This window comes from Vombatus ursinus, unplaced genomic scaffold, assembly GCF_900497805.2.
Source record: "Vombatus ursinus unplaced genomic scaffold, bare-nosed wombat genome assembly UNPS02006779.1, whole genome shotgun sequence".
Classification (NCBI taxonomy): Eukaryota; Metazoa; Chordata; class Mammalia; order Diprotodontia; family Vombatidae; genus Vombatus; species Vombatus ursinus.
In genome coordinates, this window is record NW_020946557.1 from 21,610,035 (window position 1) to 21,630,597 (window position 20,563).

Below are 20,563 nucleotides of genomic sequence, written 5' to 3' on the forward strand. Positions count from 1 at the left end.
TAGATAGATAGATAGATAGATAGATAGATAGATAGATAGATAGATAGATAGATAAACAGAGGGCACAGGGTGAATTGAAGATGAAGGGGTGATATCTGGAGAATAAAATTAAGGGGTGAGAGAGGATTATACTGGGAGAAGGAGAAAGGGAGAGGTAGAATGGGGTAAATTACCTCACATGAAACAGACAAGAAAAGGCTTTTACAGTGGAGGGGAAACGGGGGAAAGTGAGAGGGAATGAGTGAATCTTCTTCTCATTGTATTTGGCTTAAGGAGGAAATAATATACACACTCAATTGGGTATGGAAAGCTATCTTACCCTACGGGAAAATAGTGGGGGCGAAGGGGACAAGAGAGCAGGAGGATGATAGAGGGGAGGGCAGGTTGGCAGAGGGGATAATCAGAAGCAAACACTTCTAAGGAGGGACAGGGTGAAAAGAGAGAATAGAATAAATGGGGGGTGGGATAGGATTAAGGGAAATATGCTTAGTTTTTCACATGACTCCTATGGAAGTGTTGGGCATGACTACACACATATAACCTGTATCGAGATGCTTGCCTTCTCAATGAAAGTGGGTAGGGAGATAGGAAGGGAGAAAATTTGGAACCCATAGTTTTAAAAACAAATGTTGAAAAAAATGTTTTCACATGCAACTGGAAAATAAGATATACAGGCAATGGGGTATAGAAATCTATCCTGCCCTCAGGAAAATAGAAGGGGAAGGGGATAAGAGAAGAGGGGGAGAGATAGAAGGGAGGGCAGATTAGGGGAAGGGGTATTCAGAATGCATGCTATCTTGGGGTGGGGGGAGGGACGAGATGGGGAGAAAATTTGAAACTCAAAATCTTGTGGAAGTGAATGTTGAAAACTAAAAATAAATTAATAAAAAATTTTAAAAATTTTAAAAAAGAAAAAAAGAAAAGAAAACAGGGCACGAGTTCTCTTGGTGAGACCTAGACCAATGACTGGTAGTGCCACCTACAATTGGCTATCCCAAAGAAGAGGACAAACTCCAAGGAAATTCATGGTACAAGATAGAGATGGAAGTCTAGCATGCATGGGAAAATTGAGCATGGTGTACAGAGAAAGAAAGCAAGGAGCATTTCATCTAGGGCATTTTCACATGACTTTTAGGAGCCCTTTAAGTAAAATGAAGAGAATTCATTCTGCCTAGCTAAATTCTGCTATTCGATTTGGATCATTAGATTTCTGGTGTGATCCACAAACAGACCAATGTTTGAGTACTCAGAAAAAGAAATGTTTCACATCAAAGGTATTCTTACTGTCAAGATTTACACAGCCTTTTGGATTCTTATTACTATTCGTGGTGGCTTTTTCAGTGAGAGACAGACGGTTTACTGATAGGCTGCTTTTTCCCCCCTTTGAAATATGTTTGGAGATGAACTCAAATATACTCATGACTTAAGATCAAAGCCCAGATCAGGCCCATATAAAAAAAACATTTTAACTACTGTCACAGAGTAACTCAGGTTCCTTTCAGAGCATCAAACTATCCACCCAGGAAGATGATATCCTCACTTCTCATTCTTCCATTGATATCTGTGATAGACATTTTGATAGGTCTAGTGAGATCTGGAAATACCTTTTGCCTGAGGTTTGCTTAGCAATTCATCCTTTTCCAGTATTGATGTCTGTTTCAGTAAGAGCAGGTCACTACTTTATTGCTGCAATCACAAGGAAAATTAAATTTTCTAGATTGTTTCTACATTATCTTCATTGCCTATAACATAGTATTCAAAGCATCTGAAAAGTTGGTCTATGCTATTTCCCTATTTATCTGATTTCATAATTAGAAGTGAAAAAGATACAAAATAAACTGGGACTCTTAATTAGCCAAGTTTTCAACTAAGTTTTAAAAATGGGCTACTTAAGCAGAGAAAAGAGGCATCTAGGTGGCTCAGCAGATAGAGTGCTGGGCCTAGATACAGGAAGAGTTGAGTTCAAATTTGACACCTACTAGCTGTGTGGCCCTGGGCAAGTCACTTAACCCTGCTTGCCTCAGTTCCTCATCTACAAAATGAGCTGGAGAAGGAAATGGCAAACCACTCTAGTATCTTGGCCAAGAAAATCCCAAATGGGGTCATGAAGAGTTGGATATGACTGCAATACCTGAACAACAACAAAAGCAGAGAAAGAATACTGTTGATCCCAAAGACTCTTTTCAAAAGACCCCATTGGGACTCTATAAAGCTCTTGATTCACTAGTTACAGTGAAGTGCAAAGAATGTTGGATTTGAAGTCAGGGAACCTGGGTTTGAATCCAGGCTCTGTCACTACCCATGTGACCTTGGGCAAATTATTTAACCTTGGGGGCCTCATTTTCCTCAGCTGTAAAATGAGGGAGCTGCTCTCTAGGAGGGGTTATCTCAACATAGGCTTATGTCTACATCTCTTTTAAAGAGTATGTACCTGTGTATGGACTCATCTAATTATTATAATAAATTATTACTTTTGGAGGTAAATAAAATTATCCCAATTCCCACTAGTCAAAAGATAGGGCTTCAGAGTCCTCTGATTAATGCTTCCCTGGGCCCCCTCTCCTTAGATGTTACCCCTATTCCACCTAAATCTTTAACTATCTTCATCACTTATCACCCGGTGTATTGCAAAGCCTACTAATTAGTTTCCCTGAATCCTCTACACTCTACCTGCAGAGACTCTGCAGTCTCTACTCTCTACAATCCACCCTTAACTAAAAACTGATATTCTGAAAACACAAGTCTATGTGCTCAAGAAACATTAGTAACTCCCTCTAAGCCCTTTACAATCTGGCTGCAACCTATCTTTTGAGGCTGACTACATATTATGCACAGACACAAACCAAGTAGGCCAGACACAAACTGGCCTACTTGGTGTTCCATTTAGACAGCACTCCTTCTCCTTCCTCTTCCTTTTCAGAAGCTGCCCTACATTCTGAAAATGCTCTCTCTCTCTCTTCGTATCTCCATCTTGGAGTCTCAAATGCTCAGCTCAGGAGCTCCCTAACAGAATGCCTTTCCTGATCACCCAAATGTTAGTGTTAGTCACCCACCATGCACCAAAATTACTTTGCATTTATTTTGCATAGAATTTTTAAAAATCTGATTCTTTGTGTATGATTTTTCTTCCTTGGCCTAGAAGAATGTAAGCTCCTCAAAGGCAGATTTTCTCTCATTTTTGTTTCTATGTCCCCAGTACCTGGCCCATAGTAGTTATTTAATAAATGCTTGTTGATTATTATCTGGACTTAGTTGTCTTAACTTGAACAAGCTAAATAAATAATTAAATGCGTAAACCAATAGAGGTGAAGTTGATATAAAATCTCCCTAGAATCAATTTAAAAATCTATGCATATAGATTTAAAGGTAAATATAATACAGCTCTTCAAAAAATATTCTAATGTTGTCCCTAAGTGGCCATTCTCTCTTAGAAGTTTATTGCCTTTTGCCCTAGACATAGGGCTAATTTTGAACACTTGAAAAGAAGGTAAGGAGCAAATCTAAAAAGAAAAAGCTTCTCCCACCCCTGCCCATTGCTATCATGCTATGCCCAATGAACCATGAGCCATAAATTCCCAACCTAAGTGTGGAGATGGATGACTCAAGGATGGCTTTTCAACACAAAAAATGGTAGACAGCATTTCTGTCTCCTCAACACCCAGACAGCTTCAATGTCAGAAGTGTTTCTAGACCCATATAGTCCAATTAAATATTGAGGTGGTGTCAACCTTAATCTAAAGACCATTTGTTGTATAGCACTGTACTTTAACTTTGGAGGCACCTCCATATAAGGCATTACATTTCAAAAAGATGTTTTACTTTAGAAATTCTCCTCTTTTGAATGATGAGTATGTTACTGACCTCATCTTGAAGATTATGTGTTATCAGAAACACATACGTTTTGATCTTCACTAACCACATAACAAAATTTTTTATTTCTTAATAGGATTTATCCACATTCTAAAATAAATCACCTCAAATACTACCAAAAGCCATAAATTTCTGCAAAATTGAACAACATGCTTTCATTTAGCTTAAGAAAATTTACTGATTTTTGCCATATCCTGACTCTGACTCCAATATTCCATCATTCTTTACATATCACCACATTATTTTTTCATAAGCATCTAAAATTTTCTGTTCCCTCAAGTAAAATTTTCTCCTCCCTCTCCAGTATGTTAAACCATTGCACAAATAGTTCAAGAATTGTTAGCTTAGAATTGTTATACTTAAGATAAAAAAGATAGTGATGCTTCCAACACTTATCACAGTGCCTAGAACATAATATGGGCTTAATAAATGCTTGTTGACTTTCAAATAGGTAATATGAAAAGCCACTTCTCTATAAACTTATTTTACGTAGGCATATAGTCTGAGCCTCCATTGTCAATAAAAACATATTGTTGTTATTGTTCAGTTGATTCTGATTCTTCGTGACCCCAATTAGGTTTTTCTTGGTAAAGATACTAGAGTGGTTTGCCATTTCTTTCTCCAGCTCATTTTACAAATGAGAAACGGAGGCAAACAGAGTTAAGGGACTTTTGCAGGGTCACACAGCTAGTAAATATCTGAGGCCGGATGTGAACTCATGAAGATGAATCTTCCTGATTCCAAGCCCAGGGCTCTCTCCACTGCACTACTTAGCTGCCTAAACATAAGTGAAATCATCATTGCAACATGCAATTATAATCTAAACAAATGTTCTATTCAAGTCTATATGGAAGTAAACCCTCTCTAACCAATTCATTGCCTTAATATAAATAACCAAAACTGAATAAAATGGAAGTTTATATAATGGAAGAAAATAATGGATTGATGCAATTTTTTAAAGAAAAAAATATTATTATGACAAAATTATCATTTCCAAGTTCAATATTAATATTATTTAATCTTAAGTTCAATATTAATATTAATTAATTTTCATTAATTTACTGCTGGAGTATCAACTATTGACTACATAATAGTTAATTTCTTTTTTCTCTGGCAGAGTAGAGAGTAGGTGATTTAATAGATCCATTTGGAACTCTAGTTTGATGATTTTTGCCACCTATATTATAAACTCTAACATATTTTTCCCCCTCAGGGATGCAAAGACCACACAGGTGGTCCATATTGCAATAGATGTCTTCCTGGTTTCTATGGTGATCCAACTAAAGGAACCACTGATGACTGTCAGCCTTGTGCCTGCCCATTAAACATACCATCTAATAAGTAAGTAACAAAACTTATCTACGTCATTATTTTGGCATCCAGTTACTAAATTGTGTTATGGTTGGTGTATGTGTGTAAGGGAAAATGGAGTGTTAATGTCAAAAAATTCTATTCCCTCTTCTCTATATGTATAAATGAATTGTACCTTTTTATTTTTAAAAAATGAATTACTTTGGTAATTATAAAATGAACTTATAATTCTGAATTTATTTTTCATCTTAAATATTTTAAGGAAATATTCAATTGCCTTTAAGTAGTTTATGGTATACATATATATAGAGTATGTATTTATATATATATATAATACATATATTAAGTACTTTAAGTAGTTATTAGTCTTTTTCAAAATGACACATAAAATTCCTAAAAAAAAAAAAAAAGCAAATTCCTTGTGGCATCTAAATTGTGACACAGCTTTTAGTCTGAGTTTACCTAATCAAAAGAATTTTGGCTGTAAAATACTTCATTTCAGATTATTTCTGAACTGATGGTTTGTGAGCAACAATCTCCATGTTTACTTGCATCACCACCGCTAGTATATTTTCTGGTCTGGAAAAAACAACCTTGAAATCAAATGTCACTCAGTGTTTCCAGATAAAGATAAAAATGACCACCTATTATAGAAGAAATAGAGTTGGTCTGTTGTGATTAACATTTCCTCAAATAACACTCACTTTACCTCCAGTAAAAGAATCTAAATATTAGAGCTTCTCGCAGGGATTCCTAACTGTTTTTTGTGTTATGAACACATGGTATTCCTGTGGCAGTCTGGTGAAGCCTATGGTATGGGGCCTTTCTTTGAATAATGTTTTTTTGTTTGTTTGTTTGTTTGGTTGTTTGGTTGTTTTTTTTAGGCAATTGGGGTTAAGTGACTTGCCCAGGGTCACACAGCTAGTAAGTGTCAAGTGTTTGATCTGAGGCCGGATTTGATCAGGTGCTCCTGACCTCAGGACCGGTGCTCTATCCACTGCGCCACCTAGCTGCCCCAATGATGTTTTTAAATGCATAAAATAAAATACTTAGAAGTACAAAGGAAGCCAATTATATTGAAATATACTTATCAAAATATTAAAACAATAACCATAACAAGAAGTTCCTGGATTATAGGTTAAGAACTGTTAGCTGCTGGTATTCCTTGTTTTCCTATCATTTTCCACCAGTGGATTTGGGCATCTCTAGAAAAAGGACTTTTTTCTCCAGGTTACCTCATCTTTCTTGGACTGCTGCCAGATGATTTCTGATGCCTTTTTATTTGGGTAGCGTGGCAAGCATGGTACTTGGGGCACAACAATGCAGAAAGTGATTGCATTTCTTTTTCCGAGTAGTACTTGTTTCTCAGTTTGGTGTGCCTTTGCTTACTTTTGAAAAGATTTACCTCAGCAATGATAGAAATTAAAATAATAATGCTATGCACTCTATTTAGCACTAGAAGTTATTATTCTATTTATTTTGCGTGTGTTAAATCTTTTTTATCTGAAGGGTTCATGGTCTGTAACTTATTCATTAAAATCAATTTAACAAGCATTTGTTGAACACTTACTTTGTACAGGGCACAGTGCTAGACACTAAGGATACAGATACAAAATGGAAGACACTCTCTGCCTTAAGGCTACATTCTATTGTAACCCCCTCAGTGACTAGGCACAAGATTTTTCATGCATACATGTAGTATATTATAACAATGATAATAATGATATTAATGCTGTAAACTTTGTAAGGTGTTTTACATATGTCCCATTTTACCCTCACAACTATCCTATGAGGTAATAACTTATTACATTAGATAGATTAGATCTATTGACATTTTCATCTGCTCAACATTTATATAGCAATTCAAGGGTTTCTCAGCACTTTACATGTATTATCTTATTTGAGCAACCCTGCTCTCATTAGTCTCATTTTACAAATGAGAGAACAGAGACTAAGAGATGTTAAGTGATTTGCCCAGAATCACTTAGCTAATAAGTATCTGAGGTAGATTTCCAACTCAGGTCTTCCTGACTCCAAAGGATTCTATCCACTGTATGACTTTTGTTTGTTGAAATGACTTTCATTTTCCCCAATGGAATTCGACTTAGAATAAATAACAGCTATTTTTAAAAATATCAATAAACATCATAGCCCATTTCTTCATAAATAAAAAGGGAAGATATTTCCTGTCTATAAATAAAAGAAGTTAAATTTGTAAATTATCACTGCCCAATACAATGAGTCTTAGGAACTATATGATTACAATTGTAAGAAGGACTTTAATTGAAAATGCTTAGAAAAATTGCTGTTGTGTAAATGTTTTATTTGCATGTGAGAATCGAAGGATATGAAAGGTTTTTTTTTTTAACCTAAACAAAATAAATGGGAACATGTAATAAATAGGGCAAACTAGTCTCTTTTAAATAACCTGAATTTCAAGCTTTGAGGAATGCAAAGTTTTTTCCCATTTCATACATAGACTAGATTATAGCAGAACAGAAGCTATCTCAGATTGGCCAAAAGGTTGAAAAGTTGTTGTAACCTATGATTACATGTATACTGTCTAGTAATAGATTTTCCTTGGTGATTTATCCATGCACGTTAATCTTAGAAATCAAAAATTTCAGTGTCAGATTTCTTGGATAATATTGCTATGTAAGTCATACATACATATGGGGATTGATAGACTTATAATTATTGCAAAATAGAGACATAGACAAACACATACTTCAATTTCACATGTAATCGGGACTTGGCTTTGTACGTCCAGAAGCTGGGCTCTCCATGTTAGGTGATTCAGCACGCTCAAAGCAAAGCCCTGCTTACATACTCAAATGTGCATCATCTGCATCAATCATTTACAAGTGTCCACTATTTACCTAGTCCTCTCACAGGAGATGTATATCTACTGTATAAATAAATAGATAAAAATACTGTATCTACAATTTCAGACAAACAAAACTGCAAAGGCTTGGTCCAAAATATGGATATTAAAATATCTAAAATTTTATCATTATGTAATATTAATAATGATAATAATAATAATATTAGCAGCTAGAATTTATAAAGCGGTTTAAGGTTTGCAAAGTATTTTATATGTGTTATATTGTTTGATCTTTACCAGAAAACCCTATGAAACAGGAGCTTTTATTATCCCTATTTCTCAGGTGAGGACACTGAGGCAAAGGTTAAATGACTTGCACAGAAACACAAAATGTATCTGAGGCAGGATTTGAACCTAGAGCTCACTGCCTCCAAGTCCATTTTTCTATCTACGATGCCACATAAATGCCCAGGTATAGAAAAAATAAACTCAGATTTGGCGGGGGGTGGGGGGAGGAGTTCCATTTTTACTAAGTGTTCAACTTCATACAGTTTGAGTGTAGAATGGTAGAGACACAAAGTCCTTGACCTTTATTATCAGAGAAGGTGCTGTGCTCTGTGAGCAAAGCAGAACTGAGGCAGTTCAAAAGAAACATGAGATGCGCAAATTTAGAGAATCCACCCCAAATATTCACATGGATTATTTGTGCCTGACCTGTGGTAGAACATTCTGAGCTCATATTGGTCTGATCAGCCAGTCAGATGCATTGTAACTTGACTCTAACATAGTGATGTCATTTTCATCCTCTTTGAGAACGAAGGACAGCAACCAAACAATGACAACCAGAATGGTTGTCTTGACCTCTATTATAAGAACATTCAACCCCTTGATGCTTCAAACTTGGAATTTCTTTCAGTACTCATTAAGTGTGGAAGATCCTCGTTCTGGGCAGAAGAACATTCTCCTAGCCTTTAAAATTGGGTTTTAGTTTGCCATTGACTATCTCTGTGATGTCACTTAACTTTCCTGAGCCTCAGTTTCCTTATCTGTTAAATGAGTGAGTTGAACTAGATGATCTCAAAGTTCCCTTCAACCAGTATTATATGATCCTATAAGCTCAGAATGTGATTGAACATAGAATAATATATATGATAGATAATAATGATAGATGTATATTTTAAGGAATTATAATGGATACAGCTATCCAGAATGGTGCCAGATACACAGTAGTCTTTCAGTTATACTTACTAGCTATATTAGCATGGCCAAGTCATAACTCTGAGCCTATGTCTCCTCATCTATAAAATGGGAATTTTATAAGATGGGAATTTTATTGTACCTACTTCACAAAGTTGTTGTGAAGCAACAAATTACAGAAAGAATTTTGCAACCCTTAAAGCACTATACTGATTATCAGTATTATCATTATTCATTTCAATCCATTGTGAAGAGTTGAAAGACACATCTGGATCACATAGGTTCTTGTAATATTCTTCCAATAAGATCACCAAGACTTCTCTCTGTTCTTCCAATGCACAAAGCTGGCCTTGCATGAAAGTTGCGGGACAGGTAAAATAGGAAACAAATGTCTTCATTTTGAATATGTAAGATTTAGTTTGCATTTTGGATTAAAATCTAAAGAAGAATCCCAAGTTCATGCTGAATTCTTCATAAAATTTAAATATTCAAATAGACCTGTGATCTATATCACACACGGGAATGTTCCTTACAATGAAGTAGATCATAACCTGTCCATCCTGTGTAACTTTAGTCCATGTGATCTCCACAGGTCAGTCCACCCAACATACTTCATTACATCCTCCCTTTATCTTATCAGTACTAAGGTAGAATGATAGAATGCTAAATCTGGAGTTGGAAGAGACCCTGAAGGCCTTCAAGAGGAAGAAATTGAGGCCCAGGGAAGCTAAGTGGTTCCTTATTTATCATATGCTACAGTTGACAACACCCTTTATCAGTTGCATTTTTTAACATTTTTATTTAAAGTTTTGAGTTCCAAATTCTGTCCCTCCCTTCCTTCTTCCCCTCCTTCCTCCTTGCTGTAAACAATCAGATACAGGTTATGCACATATATGCTAATTGCATTTAGATGCAATTTGGTTTGTTTACAAATATCTAAATGTATCTACCTGAATAGTAAAAGCAGAATTCTGTTGCTAATTTTAAAAAAGGTAATTTTCTACATGCAAGATTCCTCTCTCACCTGACCTCACCATTTGTCAGGGATTGGGGCAGAGAGGGGAGTTGGCTGATTCTTCACAATTTGGCATAACACCAAAATCCACCAAGGTGCCACCTTTTACTTTTCAGCATTTGAAGAAAGTGCCTTCTGGGCCAGGATCTCCTGAGTCCTACATGGCATTTTAGTTGGTAATCCAGGAAGTGGCACTCTTTCCCCCTGAGCTTGCCAACAAGGCTTAAGTGACACTTCTCTAGAATGGCTGTGTAATCACCAGCAATCTCCCTGCTCTGCCTCTTCCTGTCCCAGCACAGTGAGCTGCATATTCTGGCCAAATCCAAAGTCAAAGTCACTCCATTTTCCAGCCTAAATTCACTGGGGAAATTATCCTCACTCATGATTATCTCCTTTCTTTCACCCTCTGTGAGTATTATTATTTCCCTGCTAGGGAAATGTCATATTCCACCCTGGAGATGACTACAATTTCAGTAGTAGAGGGAGTGGTTTCTCAATTTCTATAGAGCAGAGAAGATTTCCTAGGCTGAGTGGTTTTGTTTAAATGCATCCTGACCAATTTTCATATTTGCAAAAGCTTTAAATGGGTTATTTCTCGTCACTAGTTGTAGCCCAGCAGTTTGGAATAGTGGAATAAGTACCTGGATTCCAGTCTATCTCTCCTAGGAATCTCAGTTTCCTCACTTTCAAAAGGGAAATAATGTCTGTCCCTCTACTCACAAGGTTGATAGGAAGATTTTAAAAAAATGAACGAATGTGACTTTAAAATGTGTAAAGAAATTTACAAGTAGTAGTTGATGTAATTTTGTTTTTGTAAATCCTAGTAAACCAGACCCTTTGCTGGAAGGTTTAAATTCTTACTAGAATGCTTTACAGTTTCCTATGAAAAGTAATTAGGAATCTGAAACATACTTCACTAATAGCATTCCATAAATGTTTCAGCAACAGTAAAGTGTTTATGGAAATATCCCTTGCCTAAAAGTTAGGGAACCACATTCTAGTCTTTGCTTTGCCACTAAGTCTGGGATCTTGGGCTTCAGCTTCTTCATCTTTTGAAAAGAAACTCCTGAGTTCATGGACTTGGAGCTGAAAAGAACCTTCAAGATCATTTGGTCCAAATGATCAGAAATGTTAAGTGACTCACCCAAAATCACAAAGCTTCTAAGTTGCAGGCCCAGGATTCAAACCCCAATCCACTGACTAATGCTAACATTTACCATATCTGACCTTCACTAAATAGAATGAAAACATTTCATTATCATTTTGTCCCTGGTAACATGTGAATGCCACAGAAGTGAAAAAATCAATTCCATTCAAATTAACTACCATTTAGAAGATCTGACACCTACATAGCCTTTAAAGTTTGCAAAGAATTTTATACATTACCATATTAGATCTCCTCAACAAGAAAAAAAAAACTACAAACATTTAATAATGCTTGTAATATTTTACTGATAAGATAACCTAGGCTGAGAGAGCTTAACTAACTTGCCCAGAATAAGTATCTAAGGTTAGATTTGAACCTAGGTACAGGTCTGATACTCCACATAATGTGTCACACTGTCTCCTAAAATGCCTAAAGCATTATTCAGGGAACTAGGTCAGATAAAGTGTTTGATTAAAAACATGGTCCCTGCCCTCATGGAGCTTATAGTCCAATAGAGATTATATAGCATACACATAAATAACTGAATACAATATTATCTATGAATATATAAAGGTGTTGTGTGAAAGCTAAGAGGAGAAAAGTCACTGTTGGCTAGAGACAATCAGAGAACACTTCCTGAAGGAGATCCCCTAAAGGGTTGCAGTACAAAATTCCAAGTATAAGGAAATGTATTGGCAAAATACAGAGGAAAGCATAGAGTGTTTATTGGAGACAAGGCATAGTCCAGTTTGTTTTTTAGAGTATATAGCGTAGGTTAGAAGAAGCAGTATGGTCCAGGAAAAATACAGTAACAGTAATATTGCTTTAAGAATGACTTTCAGTGAATAAGTTATTTTGACTTAAATAGCCAAATTAACTATAAAGGACATATAAAGAAAGACACTATCTGCATTCAGAGAAAGAACTGATAAATAAATGTATAGAATAATATATATAATATATATTTCTATATTCCTACTTGTGTCTGATAGTAGCCATCTCTAGGGTAGGGGAGGAGAGGTAGAAGAAAAAAAAGAAATTTACATGATAACTTTGTTGTATTTTTAAAAGGAATACTAAATCATATATAGTATATTTGCAGTTTCATGTGCAGTCATCTTTCTTATTGTACTGTTACGGAAATGCTTGTTCTATAAATTAAAAATAAAATATATATTTTTATAAACACCCTTAGTCTCTGTAAAATGGGAGCATTAGATTAGGTAGCCACTGAAGTCCTTTCAAGCTCTCGATTTATGAATCAATATGACATAAGACTTTTTTTCCAGCCTTACAGTGGTGGGAGATTGGAAAGTCTAGAATTACAGACAAAGGAATCTTAACGTTAATCCTTAAAATCAATCGGTTTGCATTTATTAAATACCTGTTATGTGCCAAGCACTGGGGATACAGACATAAAAATGTAATAATTTTATATTCTATCAGGGAGTCAATGTGTACAGATACATATTACCTCTATGATCCTATCTGCTGCTGGAGTTGCATCAAGGATTTTCTTTTTTAACTGCAAAAAACATTTTTTGTCCAATAGTTCAAGTTTATAGAACGTTGAATATAAAGAAATAATAGCAAGAGAGTCACTTATCTCAGAACCATTTCTCTTTGAACCCTATCAAAAAAGATGGGAATGAAATATCAATTTATAACGATGTAATAATGTGTTATATAATACTTTAAAATGTTAACATTTGTTTTACCAATGTTATCCATGAGTTTTACAACAAACCTATGAACTAGGTATTAAAAGTATTGTTATCCCAATTTTACAGATAAGGAAAGTGAGGCTCAGACACTTAAGTGACCCACAGTCACATAGCTAAGATGACTCCACTCCTATGTCACCAACTGCCTATGGGATATTTCGAACTGTCTTCCTGGATGCACCTCTAATTCATTACGTATAAAACAGATCTCACCTTTTCTCATAATCTGTCCCCCCTTTTATTCTCGCCTATTTCTTTTGAGGGCCAGACCATCCTTCTATTCATAAAAGTATGAAGAATCATTGTCATCCTTGACTTTTCATTCTCACCCCACATTTCTAAATAGTTGCCACATCTTTCTTCTGATACAATCTCTAAGCCCTTCTTTCTACTAAAGCAACAACCATCACTGTAGTTCAAGAGCACCCCTCATTTCTCACCTTTAGTATTGCAGTATATTTGTAGTTGTTCTCCTGGCTTAAAATCTCTCTCTACTACAATCCATCCTCTACATAGATGCCAAAATTATTTTCCTTAAGCAGAGGTCTGATCATGGCCTTCTCCTGCTCAATAAACCCCAGTGACTCCCTAGCATCTCTAACACAAACTATAAATTTCTTTCTTTGGCATTTATAGTTGTTCATAACTTCACTTCATTCTATCTTTGTAGCTTTATTACATGGTATTCCCCTTCCACAATTCACAATTTAGCAAAATTGGCTCCTCTTTTTCCTCATTCTTGACCCTCCATTGCTCACCTCCATGCCTTTGCACTGGCTGTTCCCCATACCTTAAATGTACTGTTTCCTCACCTCAACTTCTTAGAATCCCAAGTTTTCTCCAAGACTCAGCTCAAGTACTGCCTTCTATATAAAATCTGTCCTGATTTCTGCAAATTCTGGCACCCAAATTACCATGTACCTATTTAATTCTATTTTTCATATACCCGTCTTTATCCATGCTATCTTCCATAATAGAATGTAAATCTCCACAGTACTTGGAGGTACTTAATAAATGCTTGTTGACTGGGTGGGATTTGAATCCAGATCTAACCTAATTCCAACTCCTGTACTGCAGACTAAGTTTAGAATAACATAACGAGCTGACTTTCATTATTGGAGCCTATGGATGTTCAGACCAAATTCTCCATTTGAAATCAGTAAATGCTAGCAATTCTGTGATTGAGTTAGGAAGAAAATCTTCTTTCCATCCCCCATCCAGTCTATTCTTTACCTCCATGAATACAACAGTTCATGCTCAGACCACTTTTATATCAGTGTCTTGAAGCTACTGCTGGGAATGACACTAGTTAGAATGATATCATTAGAATGATAGTTGCCACTTTACTGGAAAAGTACTTCTTCCCTTTCCCACCACATGAATGCTTCTTGAACTGTATGGGCCATATATATATATATATATATATATATATATATGTATACCATAGGATAAGTCTGTTCCTGGAGAGGGGTAGCTCTCTTCTCCCTTTCTTACACTTCTTACACTTCTTACACTTCCTCCCCAACACATGCTTTTCAATTCAGTGTCACTGGCCTCCTGTGTTGTTTCATGAACAAGACACACTACATCTCTTCTCTCTGGGCATTTTCTCTGGCTGTCCCTTGTGCCTAGAAATGCTCTCTCTCCTCTGCTCCACTTAGTCACTTCCTGGCTTCCTTTAAGTCCCAATTAAAATCCCTCCTTCTACAGGAAGTCTTTCCTAATCTCTATTAATTCCATTGCCTTCCTTCTGTTAATTATTTCCTATTTATCCTGTATGTTTTGCTTGCTCTGTGTGTGTGTGTGTGTCTGTAGCATATTGTCTCCCGCATTTGATTGTAAGCTCCTTGAGGGTAGGGACTGTCTTTTGCCTCCTTTTGTATCCCCAAGTGCCAGACATATAGTAGGTGCTTCATAAATGTTTATTGATTGATATGGCCCACAAGCAAGAAACGAAACAGCAATGAAGAGTTATAGATTGTAGAAGCTGAATAAATGAATGAAAAATCAGCTTTTAAGCAGTTGCTAAGCACTGTGCTAAGTGTTAAAGATACAAATAAAAAATCAAGACTCTGTTCTCAAGGAAATCACACTCTAAGGGGGAGATTATTATAAAAAAAGGTTTCAACTGCAAGCCAGATGGGTAGGTCCTATTGTCCTTAGGGTTCTTCGGCAAAGTAGATGGCAGTGCATCTTCTTTAATGTCATTTCCATGAATAAAACCATATCCATTTTTAATATTGAATCATTGGGAGTGTCAAGATCCTTGGTGAGAACTTTATTTTCTGGGTCTTCAGTGTCTATGAGTGCTGAGTAGACAGGTACTACAACACCTACAGAAGCACTTGTCAAGTTGCATCTCCACAGAAGTGGAGGCTTTTCTACCATGAATACTTTCTTCAAAAAGTTGGACAAGAAGACATAGTGATAATCCAATGACACTGTCAAAATTAAATTAATTCTAACTTAACAAATAGGAAATGACTTGTTAGTGCTTTGGGAATCATTCCTGAATCAGCTGTGCACAGTTTGGCAATTGACTTATTTAAAGCAGAGATCAATATCGATACCAAATTAGAAGAATAAAAATGAGAAAAACATATGGTATGCAATGAAAATGACTCCAATGTAACTATTTAACATGCTGTTGAGTCAAAAAAATTGAAAATAGGCAAAAAAAAAAAAAACACACCTCAGAAGAAACTATCATCAATGAAAAACTTGATAGTCTTGCCAAGTAAAGATTTGACAACTCAGGGCAACATTGATTTAAAATAAATATTTGGCTATTAAATCATATTCAGGTGGTTGATGGAAGATTATAAGCAGTACTATCTTTTAAAGTAGCAAATAGCAGTGGAAGGACAAAAAAAATTAAGGAAAGAATGTTGGGAGAGCCAATTAATTCACATCATCCCAAAGGTAGTTAAGTGAAAATGGAAAGAGTACAACAAACAAATGAAAAATAGAATCGATTTTTCAAAATTATTATAACTATTCTCTCCATCAATGACAGTGGAGTCACCATGTTTGAACTCTAATAGCCACTGATACACTGGATGAAGAAGCAAAAATACTGGGAAAGAAAGCAAAGATGAGAACAGCAACTGAACTAGAGAGACAAAGTCTACCCAGAGAGAGCCTGTGCTAGACTAAACAAAGTGTTGAGCCTTTTGAGACTTCGGTTCTCAACGCATGGTAAAAAAAAATGTATTGGGAGTACCCCAAAAGGTCATCTTTGATGAAGGTATGAGAAAGAAAATAGGTAGTCTTTTGCAAGCTACATAGTTGAGCAGACCACATCTTTACAGTCATACAACTAACTGAAAGGTTATGCAGAGAGAATGCAAGACCACACTATGCTTATTGGTTCTTGAATATAAAATAATTTAGTTGGACAAAGCATAAACTCTTCCATAAAGGCTCTTCTCCAACACAGTGCCTCACATGTACATTTTAAAGTCATACAAACTTCCATGAGAACACAACAGAGATAAATTTGTTCAATGACTGCTTATAAATATCAAATGAGAAATAAAGCAGGGAAATGCATGCTAATTAAAGGTGTTTGCCATTGTCATGAAAAAATGTTCAAACAGCAAAATACAAATGGGAGAGTGATTCCTGATGGAGGGTCAGGTCTCCCAGATGTTCCTATTTGCAGGTGACATTGTGCTGACTGCACCAAGCCCCAGAACATTGTAACAGCTCCTGAATGAGGCTTCAAATTATTCCAAAATATTCTACCTAATTACTCACCAAGTAATGAAGAATGCCTGTTGTCTAGACTGTGATATGCAATTTGATGGGCAGCCCATTCAGCTAGTCCATAAGTATATATCTTGCACAGGGTCTCTAGAGTGCCAATGAACTAGGACAAGAATTGATGGGAAAAGAAGGGTGGGCTGAATTGTCTTTGGAAATTCATCAGTACTTTTAATAACCCTAACTGTTCTCTCTACAATAAAGGGCTATCTTTTTAATACCAGTAGATACCTGGTAGTGCTATATATAACTTTGAAGCAGGAAATATCACAGGCTCCAAAGAATTAAATGTGCATGTCATTGAAGGCACGTGGTGAGCATAAGTATACTTCAGCATATTACCCATGAAGAACTGTGCAGATGAATGGAAGTAAAAGATTGGAAATTTATGTGACCAGAAAAGGAGGTGGGCCAATCATATAATGGGAATGAGAGATAACCAATGAAAAAAAAATCTGTATGCTTCATCTATACCCACTTAAAATCTACAAATCTAGAGAAAGAACAGTACATTGAATGGAGCTTTGTGAAGGATTTATGGGAGGACATTAGCAAGAATTTCCACAGGATAAGAAGTTGTAGATGGAATGCATTCTGTGTTATTGGAGAAAATACATTCCCACTGATGCAGTCACCAGTCCATTGAAATATCTGCGTATTCATTACTGCTGTTTGCTATCATTAATGAAGCCCATGCACCTTTTTAGTAGCACTCAGAGCTTCCAGTCAGTAGACTATATACCTCTACCTGCTTCTTCACAATCTAATTATAGTGATTTTCTTGTAATCTTGAATTGTCTTTTAAAGATAATCAATCTTCTTCCACTTTAATTATTTAAATCCTATATTTTGTTTTAGCTGAAAATATTTTCATGATTTAAACATGGCAACATTGCTCTGAGGGCAAACCCAAATATTATTTTTTTAAATATTATTAGAGATTAGAGCAGAAATATTAAGATGTTATTTAAGTTCACCCAAAGAATCAGAGGCAAAACTAAGATTATGATTTAGTTCTGTGTTTAAAGTCATTTTTTTAGGCCATTGGGTCATGCAGTCATTATTGAATTGTCCTGTCACATAAAAAATAACAATAAATCTATTTAAGGGAAAAGAGTATGGGAGAAAGATTAATAGCTCTCTTTCCGATATTCAATTTATTAAAAGTTAAGGCAGAAATGTCCCTTTAATCTTTCTAAAAAATATTTCCTAGTACTGAATGCACATGTATGAGAGTGAATTTGTGAACATTTTACATGTACATATACAGGCAACACACGCACAATGCTGGTACAAGAGACAACATCATCCCCGCCCCCAAAAAGCATACACATACTATATCACATAGATAGAGTTGTCCAAAATATCTAATAAATCAAGCTGCACCACTTTGTGTTCAAAGGGATTTAGCTAGTGAGAAAAATCTATGGCCTTGTGTTTTTCCGGGGCTTGAGGGTCCCTAAAAAGGCAGCTGTACATTTCTGCTTGTTATTGGTGATCACGGACTCAGCTGAGTCTAGTCACATAATAACATGTCATAGGGATACTGCCCTCCAATGTGCTATATTCGTGTCTGCAGAAATAGCAATACCATTTCATCCTCTATTGGCTAGACTCTAATCTCCATCTGTGAGCCCACAATGACCTGCCCATCCCCTGTTGTCCCATGGGAAGAGGGATGAAAACTCTGCCGCTAATGATTTTGTCTCTCTATTTCTTCTTTGTCCTTGTTCTCACCCAACACCAACTACAACAATATAGCTTCAGTCCAACGTGCCACTTAGACTGGAGTCGGGGACCGATATGTGATGAATGCCCTGTCGGGTACACAGGACCACGCTGTGAGAGGTAAGCAAGCATTACAGTGCCTTTCAGAGTGATGTCTACCTTGGGGACTTTAAAAACAACAGGTATTGTCATTCTTTGCACTCCCCAGTAAAAGGGGGGAGGAACAACAAACTTCAGCAATGTTCAGTGAAATGAAATTAAGTTCCTCTTCACACTTCTCAAAAAAATGCAGCACATTTTCTATTGTTGATTCATACCCTGTAAATTACTCTATAAATCTCTATTCCCTCTCAGAATATTTGATTAATGTTTTATTCTTAAAGATTATACATTAACCTATCGTATCCAGAAAGTATTTCCCAAATGGAAGAAATACATTTTAAGGTTCATCTGTCAGTACTTTTTTTTTTTATCTTTTATAATTAGTTTTTCTGTCCTTAAAATGTGACTTGAAAGTTTAGAACCCAGTTCATCAAATGGTCCATGACTTACTATTACTGGGTTTTGGGTTTGTTTGTTTTTTTTACAAATTAGTATGGAGTCAAATATATAATTTTTCATTTGATTTATATGTTGTTCTAATTATTCCCAAGACAATATTTTCATTCTAGCTGATGTATGCTTTCTGCAGTAGAAAAATCTTTGGTCAGAAGTTTCAGTGGTCATTATTTTTACAATGGTGACTTAGATATAATTTTCTATGGTTTCCTTCTCTTGAAATCAATTCTAAAGGAGAAAAAATCACAAGGAGAAAGGTTTGTCTATAAATTATGTTCTTGCCTTTGGTAAATTACCAAGCACCACTTCCCCGTCCAGATCATCATAATTGAAAGAGGCTCCTTTGCTATGCCTTCTGGAAGTAGAGGGCCAGTCACTTGCTTTTGCCCATCAACACGAGGACTAATCTCGCTGAGGGCTATTCTTGCCTATCTTTTCTGTCTGCCTTGGAAATGGTTGTCCCTGTTTCAACTGAGGTTTAACTGAGGTCCCTGGAGTTAACAATTGCAAGAATAAATCACTCAAGGAGCAGCCCGTTGATTCAAGGCCTTGAATGTTACCTGGCAAAGCAACAAGTGTGATTTTGGGATCTGGCATATTCTGTAAATTAGTGATAAAGGCCAGGATTAGAGTAAATTAGATTTTAATTGAAGTGAAATACATAAAAAAAAACTGTAGGTCAATAACTGTAAAAGTCAAGTAAACCAAGTGAAGTACAAGAGACTTTCACAAAAGTGAAAGATATGAGTGTTTCTTCCCATTACAAATGAACAGGTAATTGCCATGCCAGGAGTAGTTTATATCAAAATCATGACTCCACCACCTCACCCCCCCCACTTTTTTTAAGCAATTGGAAAATGATAGCTCATCTGTTCCTTGAGGCCATTAAATTTGTTCATTTAAATGACCCAAGACCCTTCCATGCTTTTCTTACTCCTTCATACTAATTCCTGTGTCAATGAGGAAACAATTTCTAAACCTTGAAAGAAAAATTTTCAAACTGTGTCACTGTTTTGAACTAGGTAGAAAAGAGGCCTAGAATCCCAAAGAGAATCTGACTTGAATTACCAAAAAAAAATTATGATGCAGCTAAGTAACTAATGTTCAAAAGTAATCATAATCTCATTAGTAGGAACAATTTTAGCAAAGGATATCATGGGTTAATATTTGCTACTTTTGGTGAAGTTCATCTAGGCTAAGTAAGCAGAAAAGCCAGCTTTTCTCAAGCAGGTGCAGCAAAATGACTTTGCACCTCAATTACTTATTTGAACTCAGTGTAGGTGCCAGAGAGGAGGGGGTGGGGTAGCAACTAGGAAACAAGAATCATGGTAGAAAATAAACTTTGGCTGTGAGTAGTCTTGGTAGCAAACTCATTGCATAATTGAGCCATCAGTACAGTCATTTATATGATAGTCTATATAATG

At 36.0% G+C, this 20,563-nt stretch overlaps 1 protein-coding gene across 2 annotated transcripts in view; it reads left to right on the forward strand.

Moving 5' to 3' along the window:
- Positions 1–20,563, forward strand: part of LAMA2 (laminin subunit alpha 2) — a 793,905-nt gene that overhangs the window by 494,140 nt on the left and 279,202 nt on the right. For both annotated transcript variants that reach the window (XM_027848591.1, XM_027848592.1), the window contains exons 17-18: positions 5,084–5,211; positions 18,615–18,701. In XM_027848591.1, the coding sequence (XP_027704392.1) occupies positions 5,084–5,211; positions 18,615–18,701 (215 nt within the window). The remainder of the gene's footprint in view (positions 1–5,083; positions 5,212–18,614; positions 18,702–20,563) is intronic.